The following is a 16,576-nucleotide window of genomic DNA, read 5'->3' on the forward strand; positions in this document are numbered from 1 at the left end:
ACGATTTTCTCCTGTATTCATTATGCTATACTACAACAATTGTCTACACTATGTACAATCTTAACTGTAAACGACGAAACGACATTTAAAGTTTATTCTACATGGTCATTCGTTTTTAAACGGCCAAACGTCAACCAGCTATACAGGACCCCAAATGAAACAACTTTCACCCCTAACACTTTTTTTGATTCGGTCTTGATTTTTAGATAATTGCAAAAACCCGTCATTTTTTGCGTTCACTTAAGATCAAATATATTAGGACTGCAATTATGTATCTTGATGATTTTTCCTTTGTTTGGTTTAAAATAAATAGGGGCATCTTTTTTATTCAGTCAACTTTTTTGTATGACCTTTGGATCTTGGTTTTTTTTTACATGGGGCACGCCGTGGAGACCGAATGAAATAACTTCGAATCAAAACAAGGGGTGAAAGTTGTTCCATTTATGGTCCTCTATAGCTGGTTGACGTTTGGCCGTTTAAAAACGGATGACCATGTATATCTCACTTTTTTATTTACACTTTTGTTACTGTCTGAATTTATGAGCACGTGCTCTACATCGTAATCCTCTATCTATCTATCTCTTTCTCCTCGTCCTTCTTTCTAACAGTCGATAATCTACAACCTACGTTTTACAACGCGCGAAGCGCGGTAAAATTTGAATCAAAGGAATACCATTTCTTTACAAATATTTGAAAAGCGAATAAAACCTTTGATGATTCGAAGACGTCGAGTAGTTTGGTGTTTACTTTCATCGATAAGTTCGTTTAGAGAAGAGTGACGTTTTTGTTTTAACGTCACTGTTGAAGCTCGAACACATTTTACATGCGACGATCCAATGAACTCTGACGTAGATCTTCTTCTAGGTAGATCGAAATGGGTTAAGGGCAGAATAATCGTATCGGAGCGACCCGGATTCCTTTCGCGGAATTAAGTATATTGAATTCTCGGTGCTCCGAGAGACAAAGTCACAGGGCATTTCGCTAATCCCTGATGGCACGTGTCGATATGAATACGCAATGTCGTGCAGACGTGCGTCGAGTGCGAAACGCCCGTTACAGAGTCCCGGGGCCCGTCAAAGATGTCTCCGTCGCGGACGTTTTTATATTCGCCGTGGATGTACCATTTCGCGGAGAGTTCTCCAATTTAAATTTTAACGCGGAAGTTAACGTAATTCAACTTAGTTAAGGCGGGCTTAGGCGGGCTCCCAGGAGCCGCGCGATTGAGAACATCTGGCCCCGTGTTCGGAATGATCAAAGGAACATAGCGTCGCGTCGGTACCCGGCAGTCACTCTTCCGGGCTGGATCCCGGTGAACGTAGGGAGCATAAGTAACAGCGGGAAGAGTTGGAAAACTGCAATCTTGGGCCGAGTGTGTACACAGGGAGAGCCCTTTCGGGCCGTTATCAAGATTGCGGCTTCAATTCACCAACTCCTCGCCGGTGTCCCGCCTTGTCTCGCCTAACCTGAGCTCGCATGAACGCGCCCCTTTCAATTCGAAAGTGCCGCCCCGGATCCCCTGCACAGCCTCCCTGCTCGTTGCATTTTCGATTTCGCATAATTCGCCCCCCCCCCCGGAACGTGGCATCCTTTCGTCGATCCCTTCCGGACAAAAATCTAGCTTAGATCACCGTCGTTATTCGATTGTAGACTTCATGCGTTTACGGCAGGAGTGAGCAGGAGACCATACGAGTATCAATTTCCATATTTTATTATAATTAATTTCCATATGAGTGTAGAAACTTTTTAAAAGCAAATACCTTGTTTCAAAGCACATGTGTCGTACTCAGTTAGTAACTTTTTCGTGAGAATATCTTAAAAAATGCCTAAGTTACAGCCTCTTTCAGAGAAATGGTTTATTCTTAACCGATGAAACGATTTATCTGTTGCAATAGATGTGCGTCTTGTTATTAGAGAAAATGTCGGCGTTTCTATGGTGGAATTTTATGTTTATTAATAGCGAACGGTTTCTCTTCTACAGGCAAAAGTGAACTTCAAATTCTAATACGGAATTTACAAGACCATATCAGTCATACAGGCGGCTTGCTGATCCGCCAGCTGCGTCGGAAGGATTACCTGAGCACCAAGCGTGAAAAACAATGCGACATTATTACAGCGTACCTTCAAGCCTACAGCCGAAAACATAGTGAGTATAAATTAGCATATGCTTAATAAATTGTCGCATCCTTCTATTCATGGGGCTCGAGGGTCGATGGTCTCTCTGAATAAATCGAGACTCAATATCGAACGCTTAAAATCACTCGAATATTTTAATTCAGAAACAAATTGATGCAACTGGAACAACGGTTATTAAATCGTCAAATACACTTCGCTAATCAGAAATAATCACATCAATTTATACAATGGGAGGACCGAATTGTTTGAATCGTGAAAAGTGATTTTCAGATTCTAGAACGAATTGTCCAAGAGGTTGCATAAAATTATAATTTAATAGCGGTGGCTGGGAAAGAATGTATCGATATTGTTTATTGGAAGGATTTGCAATTTCTGATGGGAGAATTACCTTAGGATGTTCTGCAGTTTCGTGGTAACACGGTTTTCCGGTTCGAAGCTGCACGGTGCCACCACAATTTGCACTTTACATTTCTGCGAACCGCTATGATTAGGACAGCAGGAAGTAGCGTACAAGAAACAGCAATGTTTTAACCACGGCCAGTTACTCTGAATAAACAATAGGCCCTCTCATAACACGGGAGCGCAACGCGTCGCGTTGTCTTGTTCAATGGAACTTCGTGTTTCGTTTTCGTGGATGAAAAACGTCGCTCCGCAAGAAGCGATCTTTGTGCCGGCCGACGTTAAAAACCGCGATGCGATTTACAGTTCTGCCACCGCAGCCGGTTCCTTATTATTTACGTTATCGCTGTTTTGCATTCATAAATATGGAGCAACCGAAGCAGAAGTTCAGCGGCGAGTGTCGAAACAGACCTGAGTCATAGAAATGTCGTGTGCTCTAAAAATGTCAGACTATGAAACGAGATTCTCGATTCATTATTTTAAAAAAGTCTATTTCAACGTTGCAACCCTGTAAATTAACCTATGCACTGAAATTAAGATAGACATTAATTTATTCAGTTTTTAAATCGGTTAAGATCGATCCGTCTTCGTTAAAATTTTCATTTTAGCTCAAAGCTGCAAATAGAAATACACGGGAGCGTAAAATGCATTGAACTACTTTGTTCTTTCAATTTCGTTAGCCTTTCGAAGATAAGGGTAACTTAATTATTACCGTCCGGTTCGGCGCATGAAAATAATTTCGATAATGCGATAATTTTAATTTTCCGTGCGATTGTACAGTATTCAACATGTCTCGTATCGGTTCGAAATGTTAAAATATTACGACCTCGCGTTTCAGTTTACGTCAAAGTGCGATAATAGTGGAACAGGAAATGATCCGTCGTTTTTCCACGCACGCTAAACCAGTACGCGAAAAATGTTTGGCAATATTCATTTCTCATATTACAAACAAGCGTGAACGAAAAAATTAAATTAATACTGCATCTTCAAGTTAAAATTCGATTAAAAATTATTCCTACAAGAATCGAAGCAGAATAAGATTGTCGTAGATGATTGCAATAAGACCTAATCTTCAGATTCTACGCGGACAAGTTTGGAGGAACTACGGAATGGGAATAAGAGGAAATTTTAAAAGAGAGTTTTAGTAATTGTATGAATCCTCAGGGGCATCCGAGACAATTTCGTAGAACCTCTAGCAAGGACCAGGACTTTGCGAATTCATAAGTAGACCTCGGATATACTTTTAATAGTTCCAAGAGACCTGATGGGAGGGTTGCAGGCGGCCTTGGAATCCCCCTGGGAAGGACTTGACGAAGAGATCGATTTTCCTCCGGAAAATTCAGAAGGACTTCGACGGACGACCGGGAAGATCTCGGTTGTCCTCGAGAGACTTCCGAGGACGACTTCAACATCTTCCGGAAGATCCCTGGCTCCGCGGATACCTTAAGAGAAATTCGTGGAAACTTTCCTGACCCATCAGGAACTCCGCGAGAACGTACCTCTGCTAAATAATTTCATATAGCTACACAGAACTCTCATCAACACGCACAATTCAAGATAGCCTACTTTATTTGAAGATTCATCTGCACGAATCAAGAGGATATTCATCAGAATATCGTGCTTCAGTCCATATCACTTTTACTGCCTTGAATTTTAATCCCGTTTGTAGTATTCTTCAATCTACTGTAGCTATTTCTACTAAAAATTTCAATACCTATTCTAAATCAACATTTACATCGCTCAAGGGGTAGTTTATAATCACAATTGTTTAGCAATACTTCGTATCGCTTTCTAGATTATGGCACCTATTTGCACTAAAGATTTCAGCGCACGCTAAATAATCGAATAAAAAGGAAATAGCTATGTACCAAGTATTCTCTGCAAGAATGTACTTTATGTCTACCATTCGCAAGGAAGTTTCGGAATACAAACGGCAATCATAATTTTTCGAATGCGAGCTACGTAACCGGAATCATAAGCAAACGCGTGTGAGGCATAGTGAAACTGCGTGTGCCGGAAAGTTCAAAGTCGCCGTTCAGCCTAGTTCTTTCGAAATGTTCTTGCATAATCCCTCCAGGATCACTTGAATTTCGCCGAGCGATGCAAAGTCTTAAATTTGACAAAAATCTACTTATTAAAGAATCGAAATACATTCCTTCCTTGAACAATCGATTGTATGATATCGCTCATAATTAGACTGCGGATTTTATGACAAAAATGGGTAAGCAGAATTTAAAGCAGTGGAAATGTTAAAAAGATTTAACGGCGTATCGGTTTTAGCTTAATAAAATGATTAAAGGAAGAAACACATCTTTATTTCGCTCCTGGGTTTTGCAATCAATGCAAATATTTTTTATTTTGCATAAAGACCCGCAGTCTACTCATAATATAGAATCGTAGGAAACGAAAGTACACGTGTCGGAAGATTGGGTGAGGTTGAGCAATTTTCATAGGGAGCCTTGAGGGGTTTGGGAGCGTAAATGTCGAGTGCCGCGTGGTCAGATGGTCGTTTTAGAACACTATGCGACGGGGACATTTTTCGTTGGCGATCGGTGCTCACTTTCGCAGCCACTCGAAAACCGAGCACTTTCGGAACCCCGTTATCGGTACACTTGGGGAGAGAGGGCTGGCGATATCGGTATCGCAGATACACATACCCGTGTCGTCACGGACACTTCCGGAAAACAAAAAGGCCTCCTTCACGTGCCAGCGGCTCGGTGATCAATAATTAGACTTTGCCGCGCGAGTACCGCGCCGACCACGCATGCCCCTGGTGCGGTACGCGCGGCCGAACCGCCGCCGACGTTCCCCGTCATTGATAAACTTTTAATGATGTTGCGCCTGCGAAACGGAAATGCGGAACTTTCCTCGGGTCTTCTCCGTTACTTGGGGACCCGTATTTAGCGCGATGAACCCCCACGTCGCGACGCATCGCGAGACATTGCGTGACGAGGGCGCTCAGGAAACATACTCTCGCATCGTGCTCTCGTACGCTCACAGTAATATTCACTCTGACGAGGACGATAACTCTTTTAAGACTCGACCATACGACTTCAATTTTTTTTTCTTTTTTGAGAAGTTGGAATAATTAGTTTAGAATTAGACACAGTAATGGACAATCTGACACGGACGATAACTCTTTTGAGACTCGACCATACGACTTCAATTTTTTTTTTTTTTTTTTTGAGAAGTTGGAACAATTAGTTTAGAATTAGAAACAGTAATGGACAATCTGACACGGACGATAACTCTTTTGAGACTCGACCATACGACTTCAATTTTTTTTTTTTTTTTTTTGAGAAGTTGGAACAATTAGTTTAGAATTAGAAACAGTAATGGACACTCTGACAAGGACGATAACTCTTTTAAGACTCGACAATAAGACTTCAATTTTTTTTTTTTTTTTGAGAAGTTCGAACAATTAGTTTGGAATTGCAACTGGTCGGAATTATGAAGAAAATACTAAAAATTACATTATTTCAGGGGATGCATCTGACAACAGTGGACAATTTTGTTTGAATATTATTTTCTACAAGATCTTATGGTCATCTTGTGTAGTTTTATGAAGGATAAAATATTGAGTTCAACAACTTTAATAACCGTATCGTTTTGATCATTTAATCTTCGGGAATATACCTTAACCATTTGCACTCGAAGGTATTTTAACTAGAAAACGAAACATTTTTTCCGACCTAGAATATTTCCCTTCTATAGATTTGTTTTTCATGTTATAGATACGAAAATGGTGCAATTTACTCGTACGATACTGAATTTATTGAATACAAACAAATTTAATAATGCAAAAAATATTTTGAATAATGATGCAGCAATTTTTAGTGGCGCCTCAGTCGCCATTCGAGTGCTAAGGGTTAATATTGTCTAGCACTGTCCATCCTTAGATATACTGTCTGTAATAATAATTATTATTTGTAATAAGAATAAATATTGATTTATTTATTTCATACGATCGTTTGGCGATGAAATTATTGCCCGATGAAGACAGAATGACCGAAGTTCTTTTTGTAAATCAGTATTACCCACAACTGGATCAAACTGAATACGAAGGCGAAATGAAATATTCTTTATAATTTGTTGCACCACGGTTGCTTAACAAAAATTTAACGAAGCCGCAGTGCGAACCTCGACGTTTAAATATTTGTCTGGACGTCCAAGAAAATAGGCGTTCCGTTCCACCGTGGGGCGTCGCGCATTCCACCCCCGCAGAATATTCAACCCCTTCATCAAGGGGTTGCGCAACCAGGGAACAATTTTTTTTCCTCCGCTCTCCGGACCGACCTCTATCTCACGTCCCGACGATCCCAGACGATTCCAGACGTTTTTCCCGACGGTTTTTTTCTTTTATTTGTTTTTCTCCCGTCCACTTTTCGGTTCGGGCTTGCCGAATCGTTAAACTTTTCACGACTCCTAGCGAGATTATTCTTATCGTCTTTCATAATCGACCATCGGTGTACAGCCGGGCTATAAAGAGGGTTTACCAGCTTGTGTAATTAGGGGTCGTTCACTTAAACGACTTTATCGCTCGATAAAGTATTTAGTGCTTCGGGAGCTTCGGGAACTGTGAATGCCGGGCATTAAAGAATCAAGGAAATCGTTATGCGACGTCGTGGCGGCCGTGAGTTTTTCTTCTCCCGTTTACATAAATATCGCGAATTAATTGCCTTCGCCTTCGCAGGAATTAGAGCATTTACTGTACCGATTATTAGGGGTGCGGAAGGTGGGATTCTTCTTAGATTTATGGCTGTGTTATTTTCCAGTCTGTCAATTTTAATTTCTCTCTACGTTCTCGGTCGGTCTGTAAATTGAACTGTGCAATTTTCCTGTTTAACCATCAGGAACGATAACAGTCACTTGTAACACGTATAATAAGAATGACAAAAAAAAAGTAAAAATATTGAAAGAATTGGAAAATACGAATTACAAGCAACGAAATCTGTGTATTTCTCACGTCTTACGATTAAAGCAGACGATTATAATTTCGCTAAAAAATCGGCAATAACCAGTACTTTTAACGGAGGGATTTGTCGATATATCGAACCGCACGAAAAAAAAAAAAAAGAAAATAATAAGTTCCGAGGCAAGATAAGGAAGTAAATCTCCGAGGCACCGCTCGCCACTTTATTCTCGATCATCCTTTTCTTTTATTTCTCTCCAGGACAGTCTTTTCGAAACGTTCGTTCCGTTCAGGCGACGGGGATACTCGGAGGGTAATTTTTCATCCTTAGCTCCAGAAACTTATTGACCTCGCGCAATTTTTCAAACGCCTCTAAACTCCGTTCTCTCTCTCTCTCTCTCTCTCTCTCTCTCTCTCTCTCTCTCTTCGACCTCCCTCTTCAACAGGAGTGCTTCAATAGTTCAGCGAAGCGTTCAAAATATTAAGTAACTGTTTCTGAGCCATTACCCCCGATGTGCCAGCCATCGTCCCGACAAAAACACGGTCTTACGAAATGAGCGTATCTGCTGAATAATATCTGCCCGGATTATGCGCTGATGATTACACCGTTTATCATAAAGCTCACCGTTTACATAATGCCAGAACTCACACTCCGGTGTTCGCATGAATACAATGTTTACGTGCACGTTATTTCCTCACCTACTTTCGTCGTCCATTTATTATTTCTTCTTACTGGACACGTTTATCTCTTATCTGGACCATTAAAAATTACTATATTCATCAGGCGCCGTTTTTCTCGTTTTCCGCTATTAAAGTCCAAATATAATTGCAGTTGAATAGTTTGTCCAGAGGAAATGCAATTAGGGGTGTACTGCACTGTTCTTAACACTTACAACCCTTTGCATCTGTATGAGAACACATTCTCGTATTTAACCCGTTTCCTTATAATTAACAAATCAAACTAGTGCTGGCGATGAATAGAGATAAATATGATTGCTATGCCTTTATTTTCGGACGAAATGCAATTCTACCTGTCTGAATTCTACTGTTGACCCTCCGCGTGCTATGCCGGGTCATTCCTGACCCGTCAGTATGTACAATTTTATTCCGATATAAGACGACGCTTTTTATTTCGAAATAAGACAATTCTATCCCCGCTTGTACCGTCTTATATCGAAAGAAAACTGTAATGGAATATCTGTGTGGGTCAGAAATGACTCCGGCATAGGCCTGGAGGTCGCAGGAGTCCGAGGATTAACGAATATCTGGGAATATACTAGGTACAGAGAAACAGCGTAAATCGATGAAACATATCTTGTATAAGGACGATTTCGACGGTGTAAACTATTTAGCAGGAAATCCATCGGCAAGTTTCTTTGTAAAAAGGGACGAAGTAGGGCGCGAAATTTTTCGATGACAAAGAAACCGGTCGGTGAAACTCGAATTAGGGGAAAGCTATGGTTCACCGGATCGCTCGAATAGCCAGTCTGATTACCGTCTATTGAAATTCGAGCGCACTGACCGCCAGCTGCGCGCGGAATCTGAAAATAAGCGATCGCGCGAAGCTCCTGGATCAAAACGAATCGGATTGGATCGGATTCGCGTGTTTCAGCGACGGCCGGGAGTATGTGATCCGGCGTTGTTGACATCGAAAACGGTAATTCTATCTGGAAACGGGTATCCTTTCCTCGCCTTTAATCAATATTCAACTACCCGCCTCCATCCTACCTGCCACCATCCTCGAGATTGAACCAGATTCAAAGCGGAAGATGTCGATAATTCGCGATTTTTATTTCCGTCCTCGTGCCCGGGATGAGCGTCGACGTTCCCTTCCGAAACGTATCGCCGATCTCCTGGCAGTGCTCCTAATTATTTCCGGCACCTGACCACGCGAACGATAGCGTTCTCCTTATCGTCGACACTAATCAGCGGAAAATGAGACGGCGTCGTAACCCGCCTGTTTTCGGATACGTATTTATTCCGCGATAACGTTTACGAATATGGAAATCCTCCTCCGGCGATCCTTGGACTTAAACGATAATCTTCGCGGACAATTTCTGCGGCTGTTTCAAAGTCCTGAAAACCTACGCGAAAGCACGTCGGATGAAAGAGATTTTTAGTAAGCTCGAAAGAAGAATTTTTAACCCATTACCTTATGACTAGTTTCACGAGCACAGTAAACTCCCGCATAACGCGATCAAATAAATTAGTTGAAATGACTATATGTGAATCTTCTGTGCCAGGAAGTACACAGATTTTTTTAAACAATTTATTGGTACGTTTATGGTACATTTATTGGCACTTGAAATGCATTCGTCGAAGCTTTTTAAACACTTTGAAATTGCGCGTAAACATTTTTGTCATAAAAGTATGGAATCTACAAATTTAGTGCGTTAATTTTGGTCTCGGGTTACCAGTTCGTTCGTTGTAATTTCTAAAAGAAGGATTCGTCGAAGCTTTTTAAACAATTTGAAATTGCGCGTACTAATTTTTGTCACAAATGTATGGAATCTACAAATTTAGTGCGTAAATTTTGGTCTCAGGTTACCAGTTCGTTCGTTGCAATTTGTAAAAAAAGGATTCGTCGAAGCTTTTTAAACAATTTGAAATTGCGCGTACTCATTTTTGTCGTAAAAGTATGCAATCTACAAATTCAGTACGTAAATTTTGGACTCAGGTTAGCAGTTCGTTCGTTGTAATTTCTAAAAGAAGGATTATACGTTTTATGGATATTAGGTTTATATTATAATTAGGGGGTGGGAGTGAATTTTGATCGTGGGGTGGAGAATGGTTAGCGAGGGGTATCGATTCCATCGGGTTGACCCTCGGGAGGTTAATCATCCGATAGCGACGCAGTTAATCCAATATCGGATCAACTTTGACCCATACCGAATTTTTCATTATAGGCTCTGCGAACCTGATCGTTACATTACCAAACGTTACAGTATGGTGCTTCTAATGTAAAGGAAGGTTAGAATACGTTCATGAAATATGTAGAAATATTTTCTACTGACTTTATTGTGTACTCGGTTATTTACAGGATGTTCCATAACAGCCGCCCTACATACCTCGTTTTCGAGCAATTAATATTATCATGCTCACGAAAGTTTTCAAGCAAATTGAAATATCGAAAAGTTATACTCAAATCTGCGTAGAATATATGAAGAAATAATTTGTGGTTGCAATTTTCGAAGTGCAACGAGCGCAACATAGATTGGGATCAAATGTTGCAATTCTCAAGAGAAAAGTAGAATTCGTTGCTAATTCGGATGTACGAAAAACAGGTCACGTGGGCAACATAGTGAATACTAAAACATCTTCTGCATTTTTGTAACCTCGAATAAGCCGTTGTTTTCCGCTGCTGCACGGAGTACTCTCTAAAAACAACAGTAAACCTGGAAATCTGACTCTTCTCGGGCAAAAAACCTCTTCTTTTATTTTATGGTAAAAGTCACATTTTAACTCGAAATAAGTCTATTTCGCTGGTACATACACAGAATACGTACGGTATGCTTTGAAAGCTATATAAAACTCGGACATCTGTCTCTGACGAAGCAAAACAGAATTTTTTCTATTGCGTGTTGAAAGTCACATTGATCGTTATATTAATTCATTCTTGATTCGCACTCGATCGAAATTGATCTCCAAGTGCTGAGCAGCTATACGGTGCCTTTGGAATGCTGTAGTCAAAATAGATCCAAGTCCAAACATAAAGTTTTTAAACCTCCACAACATGATCCAGTCACTTCGTCGGCTCGGCGTCCTCGGCATCAAAATAAATCGCCGGAAGCCACGAAATTCACTTTCGTCGTCGGAATTTTCTGGTTTCGCGTGTGCCGCGAAGGGCGCGCGTACACGCGTCCCATCCGCGAGCGTATCCGATGGCCTTAGTCTCCGTTGTTGCCGATTCTGACGACATTTCCGACTGACCCATAAAGGGACCGAGTCGATAAGTTCATCGATCCGTAGCGCCCGGCTTTGTTGTGTACGCGGATTAAAATCGACGGCTGCACCGCGATGACGCCGCGATAAAATCATCTCTATCGGCCTGCCACCATGCCCTTAAACCCCTCGGCCTTCCTCCCCAAAAAATAAAACCGGAACTCTGACCAACCGAACAATTCAAGCATCCTCGAAACCCGAGACAAAAGGAGAAGAAGAAAAGGAAACCGAAGACAATCATAGAAAAGCGCAAAACTGAAGCATTCGTTAAGCCTCGAAGAAGGGGCTGGACGTTTGGGGAAATGGGAGAAGCTGCAATTTCTGCCCCGGGGGCGTCCGGCATTTTTTAAATTGGAATCAAGAAGATTTTTCATCAAAACGACGATCTCGAAATCTCGTTAGACACGAGGAAGAGAAGTTCCGAAGAGGAAGAACGTAGAAGCAATGCGGCATAGCTCGCTACGATTTCGCCATAAAGTCGGTAACAACGGGAATAATTGGCACGTGCACGTCATTTTCCTTACTCGTTTCGCCGTGACGTCGGCATGGCAGAGCCTGGTGAGAAAAAGAAAAGGGCGACGGGATTCGAGAGAACCACCCCTGGGTTCGCGGTGTTCCTGTTGGCGGTGTTCGACGGGACACGCGAGAACTCCACGGATACAAATTCCTCGCAGTGGGGTTGCTGGTGGTGTGGGTGGCTGCGCATGCGGCCATCCGGGAGTGGCTGATCGCTGAGGTAGCGGACGGTTCGTGGAACGGCTTCAGTGCCTATTGCAGGGTTCCACCAGACAGCTACCCCTACCGTGCTAGTTGCCCTTCGTGGTTATCGTCAGTGTGGACGCACGCGCGGCTCTCTCTCTCTCTCTCTCTCTCTCTCTCTCTCTCTCTCTCTCTGGTCGTTGTCGACGTAGTGGTCGCGTTCAGCTGACTCGACACGTATCAGCTTTGCTATCCGAAGAAGGGCCCCCGTTGCTAGCTCAGTTATAGCGACCAACCATCCGATCAGGGCCTTCAGTCACCTCTGCCAGGTCTTTCGATCTTTCTCTCTCTTTCTCTCTTTCTCTCTCTCTCTCTCTCTGTCTCTCTTGCCTCCCATCGGTTCTTCTCGCCCACGCGTGCCTCTGTGTCCCTGTGTTCGATCGTCCCCAACGGTCGACCCTGCATGCGGAGAAGCAAAGTGTGCGAGACGAGTAGTACGCAGGGGTGGACGTGGTTCTCTGGTGAGTCCTCGTTGCCATAGATCGACGGGATGACGGCAGATGCGTAGCCCGGAGTGCGTTCCCGGGGACACGACGTCGACACCACGCTATCACGACGTCGATCCACGACCTGACAATGGTAAGACCTCTCTTGGACCGCACCGGGGTCGCCGGGGATGATGTGTGTTTTGGTCGTCCATCCTTGACCGCGATCGGGAACGTTGAACGTCGTCGCTCGCCTCCACCGATCGTAATGATATTCCTGGCTTCCACGCACATACATGTGCTTCTACGTACACGCAAGTATACACGCATACACACAGATACACATAATATATACATATACATATATATACATACCCGGGTTCTTGAATTATACAGGAGCGTTGAATATTTAGAGGGTGGGGAATATTTAGAGCAACTGTTTAGGAGGGGTGCCATCCGGATGCCAACAGTCTTCACAAACGGGTCGTTCTATTCTGTAGCATTTCCGACGTGACTGGTTCGAGGACTTGGGAAATCAATGCCTTGCCCCCGAATTGGATTAGATCAATCGAAACGCGGCCGCACCGTGTTAATACCTGCTCCGACCGATTTATAGTGAATACGTGTGCCCGTGAAGTTGCTGTGATGCACGAGTGGCTCGACGACCAGGGCTCGGCCGACCATATGCAACCCTCGCGGTCCGTCCTTCCCGAAAATCCAATGTGCACGATTTTCTGTATGCACTCGCTTTACAATTCGACCTTCTGACGCATGCTGAAATTAATAATAATTAATTCGAATTTCTGTAACTTTGCTGTCAATTATTTTAGTAGAATCTTCGAATTCTTATAGAGTCTTGTGTTCGCCGTTCGATATTTGTTCGGGAGTCGTTTCGCGATTTTTCGGAGTATCGATACGCGCGATTTTCGAGGGGCAAACTTAGCGTCACACGAACCATCGAACGGCCGATCATCTTGTATCGCTATTGGGAGCGTGGATTTCTTCGGAAGATCGATCGCATATGTTACATCAGCTCCACATTATGTGCCTCGTAACAGGTGGTACCTCCGCACAGACACTGTTAAGAAAAAACGTAGTGGGGATGGTTCATTTGTTGTCAACAACCCGGACGTCACGAGGGTGTATCCATTTCCACGGAAACTGTTTCCCTCCTGCAGCAGACTTTCCCGACGCGAAGAAATTCATTCCTTTCGTTGTTGTTCCTTGTTTTTTTTTTTTTTTTTTTTTTCTTTAACATTGCTGACGGAGAATCGTGTTTGTTCGTGTATATTGTTTTTGCCCTTTTCCCGTTGTCGTCGTGAAACAACATGGTTGGAGATTCTGCAGAATTGTAATTAGATGCTGTGCATTTTATTAATGTGCGCGGATTTATGGGAGATACTCAGTTTCGTAGCGAAAATATTCTGCTGGAAATTTTTTACGAAACACTATCTTCAGCATTGATTAATGAAATGGAACACTGTTTGGATAATGCGTTTTCACCGTTTTATTTTTCATGGCGATAGAACAATACTATAATCCAAATATTAGTGAAGAGAAGTATAGTGCTATTATTTCTAACCGTGATGGAATCACGTACGCTTAAAATAATATTGGAACGGTTTGAGCACCACGATGGGAAAAGATAATTTTCTTCTTACTCAGTGTCTTTCTGTGTTTCAAGCATTTATTTACATTGTTGTGTATGTACAAACACAATCTATGTGTGTATACTTTCCATAAATATTGACGTACTCGTCAATATAATTGCCGGATCATAATCATTGATCATCACACAATCACAGGAACTTCGACAATAATTTTGCTATTTGGCATAATAATAAGGTTGTTTGAGACAGACATTAAAAGTGGACATGCGGGTACCTGGTTATTGACATCAGAGTTTCGAATGCGAACTGCAAATATTGAAATAATTTACATTCACCCAACGAAACTAGTTTTAGTTATAAAATTTAGTTCCATCATTGATTTTTGCTAATCTTGAGCACTGTACATACGATAACAATATAGATAGCATAAAGTTTGAAGTACACCTGCATCGATCAATTGCATTCAGTTTTTCCGAAACAATATTCAGGTATTCCGCAACACAATTAGCTTCCATTATAAAATTTAATAACTGGTGCAATTCAAAACAACTAATTATTGGATATCGAGGAATTCAGTAAAAGTTGTATGAACACAGTAATATCGAAGAATGCTTCGTTACGCGAGAGCCACGATTATATTACGTTACAATTAAAATTTACTTACACCACTTTTCTATTGAACCGCTCATATACAGGGTGTTTTCGAAATTATAAGCCACAAGGAGTTTACATGAAAAAATCAATCGAGAATAATGTTTCCTCGTCTAAGGCTTCGCTTTCGATGAAAATGAGTTTGAAGGTCCGCTGGGCTCGCGTGCGCCGGTAATAGAGGAAGTAGAACCGGTAGGTCATGATCAGACACATCAGCCGATTCCTATCTACAATAATAGCGCGCGTATTCGCTGAATTCTCAAACTCGATTTTCTCGAGAACAAAACCTCGAACGAAAAGAACATTATTCTTTCTTCTCGACTTATTTTTCATGTACACCTTCCTGCGGATGGTACCTCCAGATTGGTGATACCTCCTGCATGTGCAACATAAATTTTCCAACGTGTCTGCATTGATCGCTACACTGCGGATCTCTGCGCAAGAAAAAATTGTCCGAGTCTGTTTTAGAAAATCGAATTTTCTCTTGTAGTCGTCTCGGAGAGTCGAAAACAACAAGAGTATCCGTAAATTGCTCTGTCCTTGAATTTTTGCGTCTGACCTGTCGATCTTCGCCAGGAATGCGCGAAATCCGCAGTTTATTGATCGAATCGATCGTTTATTGTTCGTTTACGAATTTCGAATTTCGGGGAGTTTCTCGTCCGATGCGAACGCGTTTGCAGGGAGAACTGAGCGAGTGGAAATTTCAGACACGCGATAAAAATGCGTCTCGCGCGAAAGAAGCATCGGAACGCGGCACAATCGAACACGATTTCGAGAAACTGAGCGCAACGGCGACGGATGATGAATCACGAAAACGGTTGAAAGGCGGCTGTACGCAGTGCAACAAGAGGCGGGAGAGGTGAAAGTGACGATGAAGAAGAAAGAGTGGCGTTCCTAATTGGAGAATGAGCGGATTTTTCAACTCCCTCAAAAACTTCGCGTCAGGAGCCGCGTACGCTGCCAGCTCTGCCTCGAAGTACGAAGAACTGGAAGGTGAACGAAATTATTACAGAATCCCTCGTTGCACGTGTATCGTACTCCGTTCTCCAATTGGCCGCGTCGTTCAATTTTTGCTTTGCTCACCTGCACGAAGCAATTTGCCAACCGCCGACCGCCTGTCTTCGTTTTGCGGAAATGCTTGCCGTTTCTTTCGCGAGGAACGTTTAATTCGATTGCCGTAGACGTTCCGTTTGTATGGGTTTGCTGTGCGAACTTGAGTCCCAAAGCGAAGATAACAGGATTCGGTGGGAAACGAGGGTCTTCGACTGTCTGATAGTCAATTATAGTCAATGGACACTGCGATCATTCATCGGGACCAATCAAACCGTTTCTGGAAGGGTATTGTCCGCCATGGGAGACCATAAGTGCACGTGATCTGCGCGAATGCGAGTTGGAGACCTCAAGTTTGCTGAGCAGAACCATACAATTCTGTTTTAACAACGTATCGAATGTAATTAATTCTGGCAGAATTCGTGCAAACCGTGAATAAAATGTTTACAGAATAATTTGCAGGGAGAAGAACTGCTCACCGTTGATGGATATGTGAAGTTCAAAGTGATGTAAGAAGTTCGTTGAAGTTTTGATGGAATTGTTAAGCAGCAGAACTGTGATCTACATTTTTTGTGAAATGAAATATACTTCGTCAAATGCTCTCTTTCGTAGTTTGCTTTCTTTTACGATCCGCTTCGAGATCTTCTGAAATCATGACGATCGCGGAGCAGCAGAGGAATCGGAATAAATTAAGA

At 42.3% G+C, this 16,576-nt stretch overlaps 1 protein-coding gene across 9 annotated transcripts in view; it reads left to right on the top strand.

The window, feature by feature from the left end:
• Positions 1-16,576, top strand: part of LOC143353560 (uncharacterized) — a 33,756-nt gene that overhangs the window by 3,855 nt on the left and 13,325 nt on the right. For 6 of the 9 annotated variants that reach the window (XM_076786975.1, XM_076786980.1, XM_076786979.1 and 3 more), the window contains exon 3: positions 1,979-2,143. In XM_076786975.1, the coding sequence (XP_076643090.1) occupies positions 1,979-2,143 (165 nt within the window). Of the gene's footprint in view, positions 1-1,978; positions 2,144-12,097; positions 12,725-15,538; positions 15,825-16,576 lie in introns of those variants that run through there. The other 3 variants (XM_076786981.1, XM_076786984.1, XM_076786983.1) reach the window with 2 other exon arrangements.

Source organism: Halictus rubicundus, chromosome 4 (assembly GCF_050948215.1).
Source record: "Halictus rubicundus isolate RS-2024b chromosome 4, iyHalRubi1_principal, whole genome shotgun sequence".
In the NCBI taxonomy this organism is placed as follows: domain Eukaryota; kingdom Metazoa; phylum Arthropoda; class Insecta; order Hymenoptera; family Halictidae; genus Halictus; species Halictus rubicundus.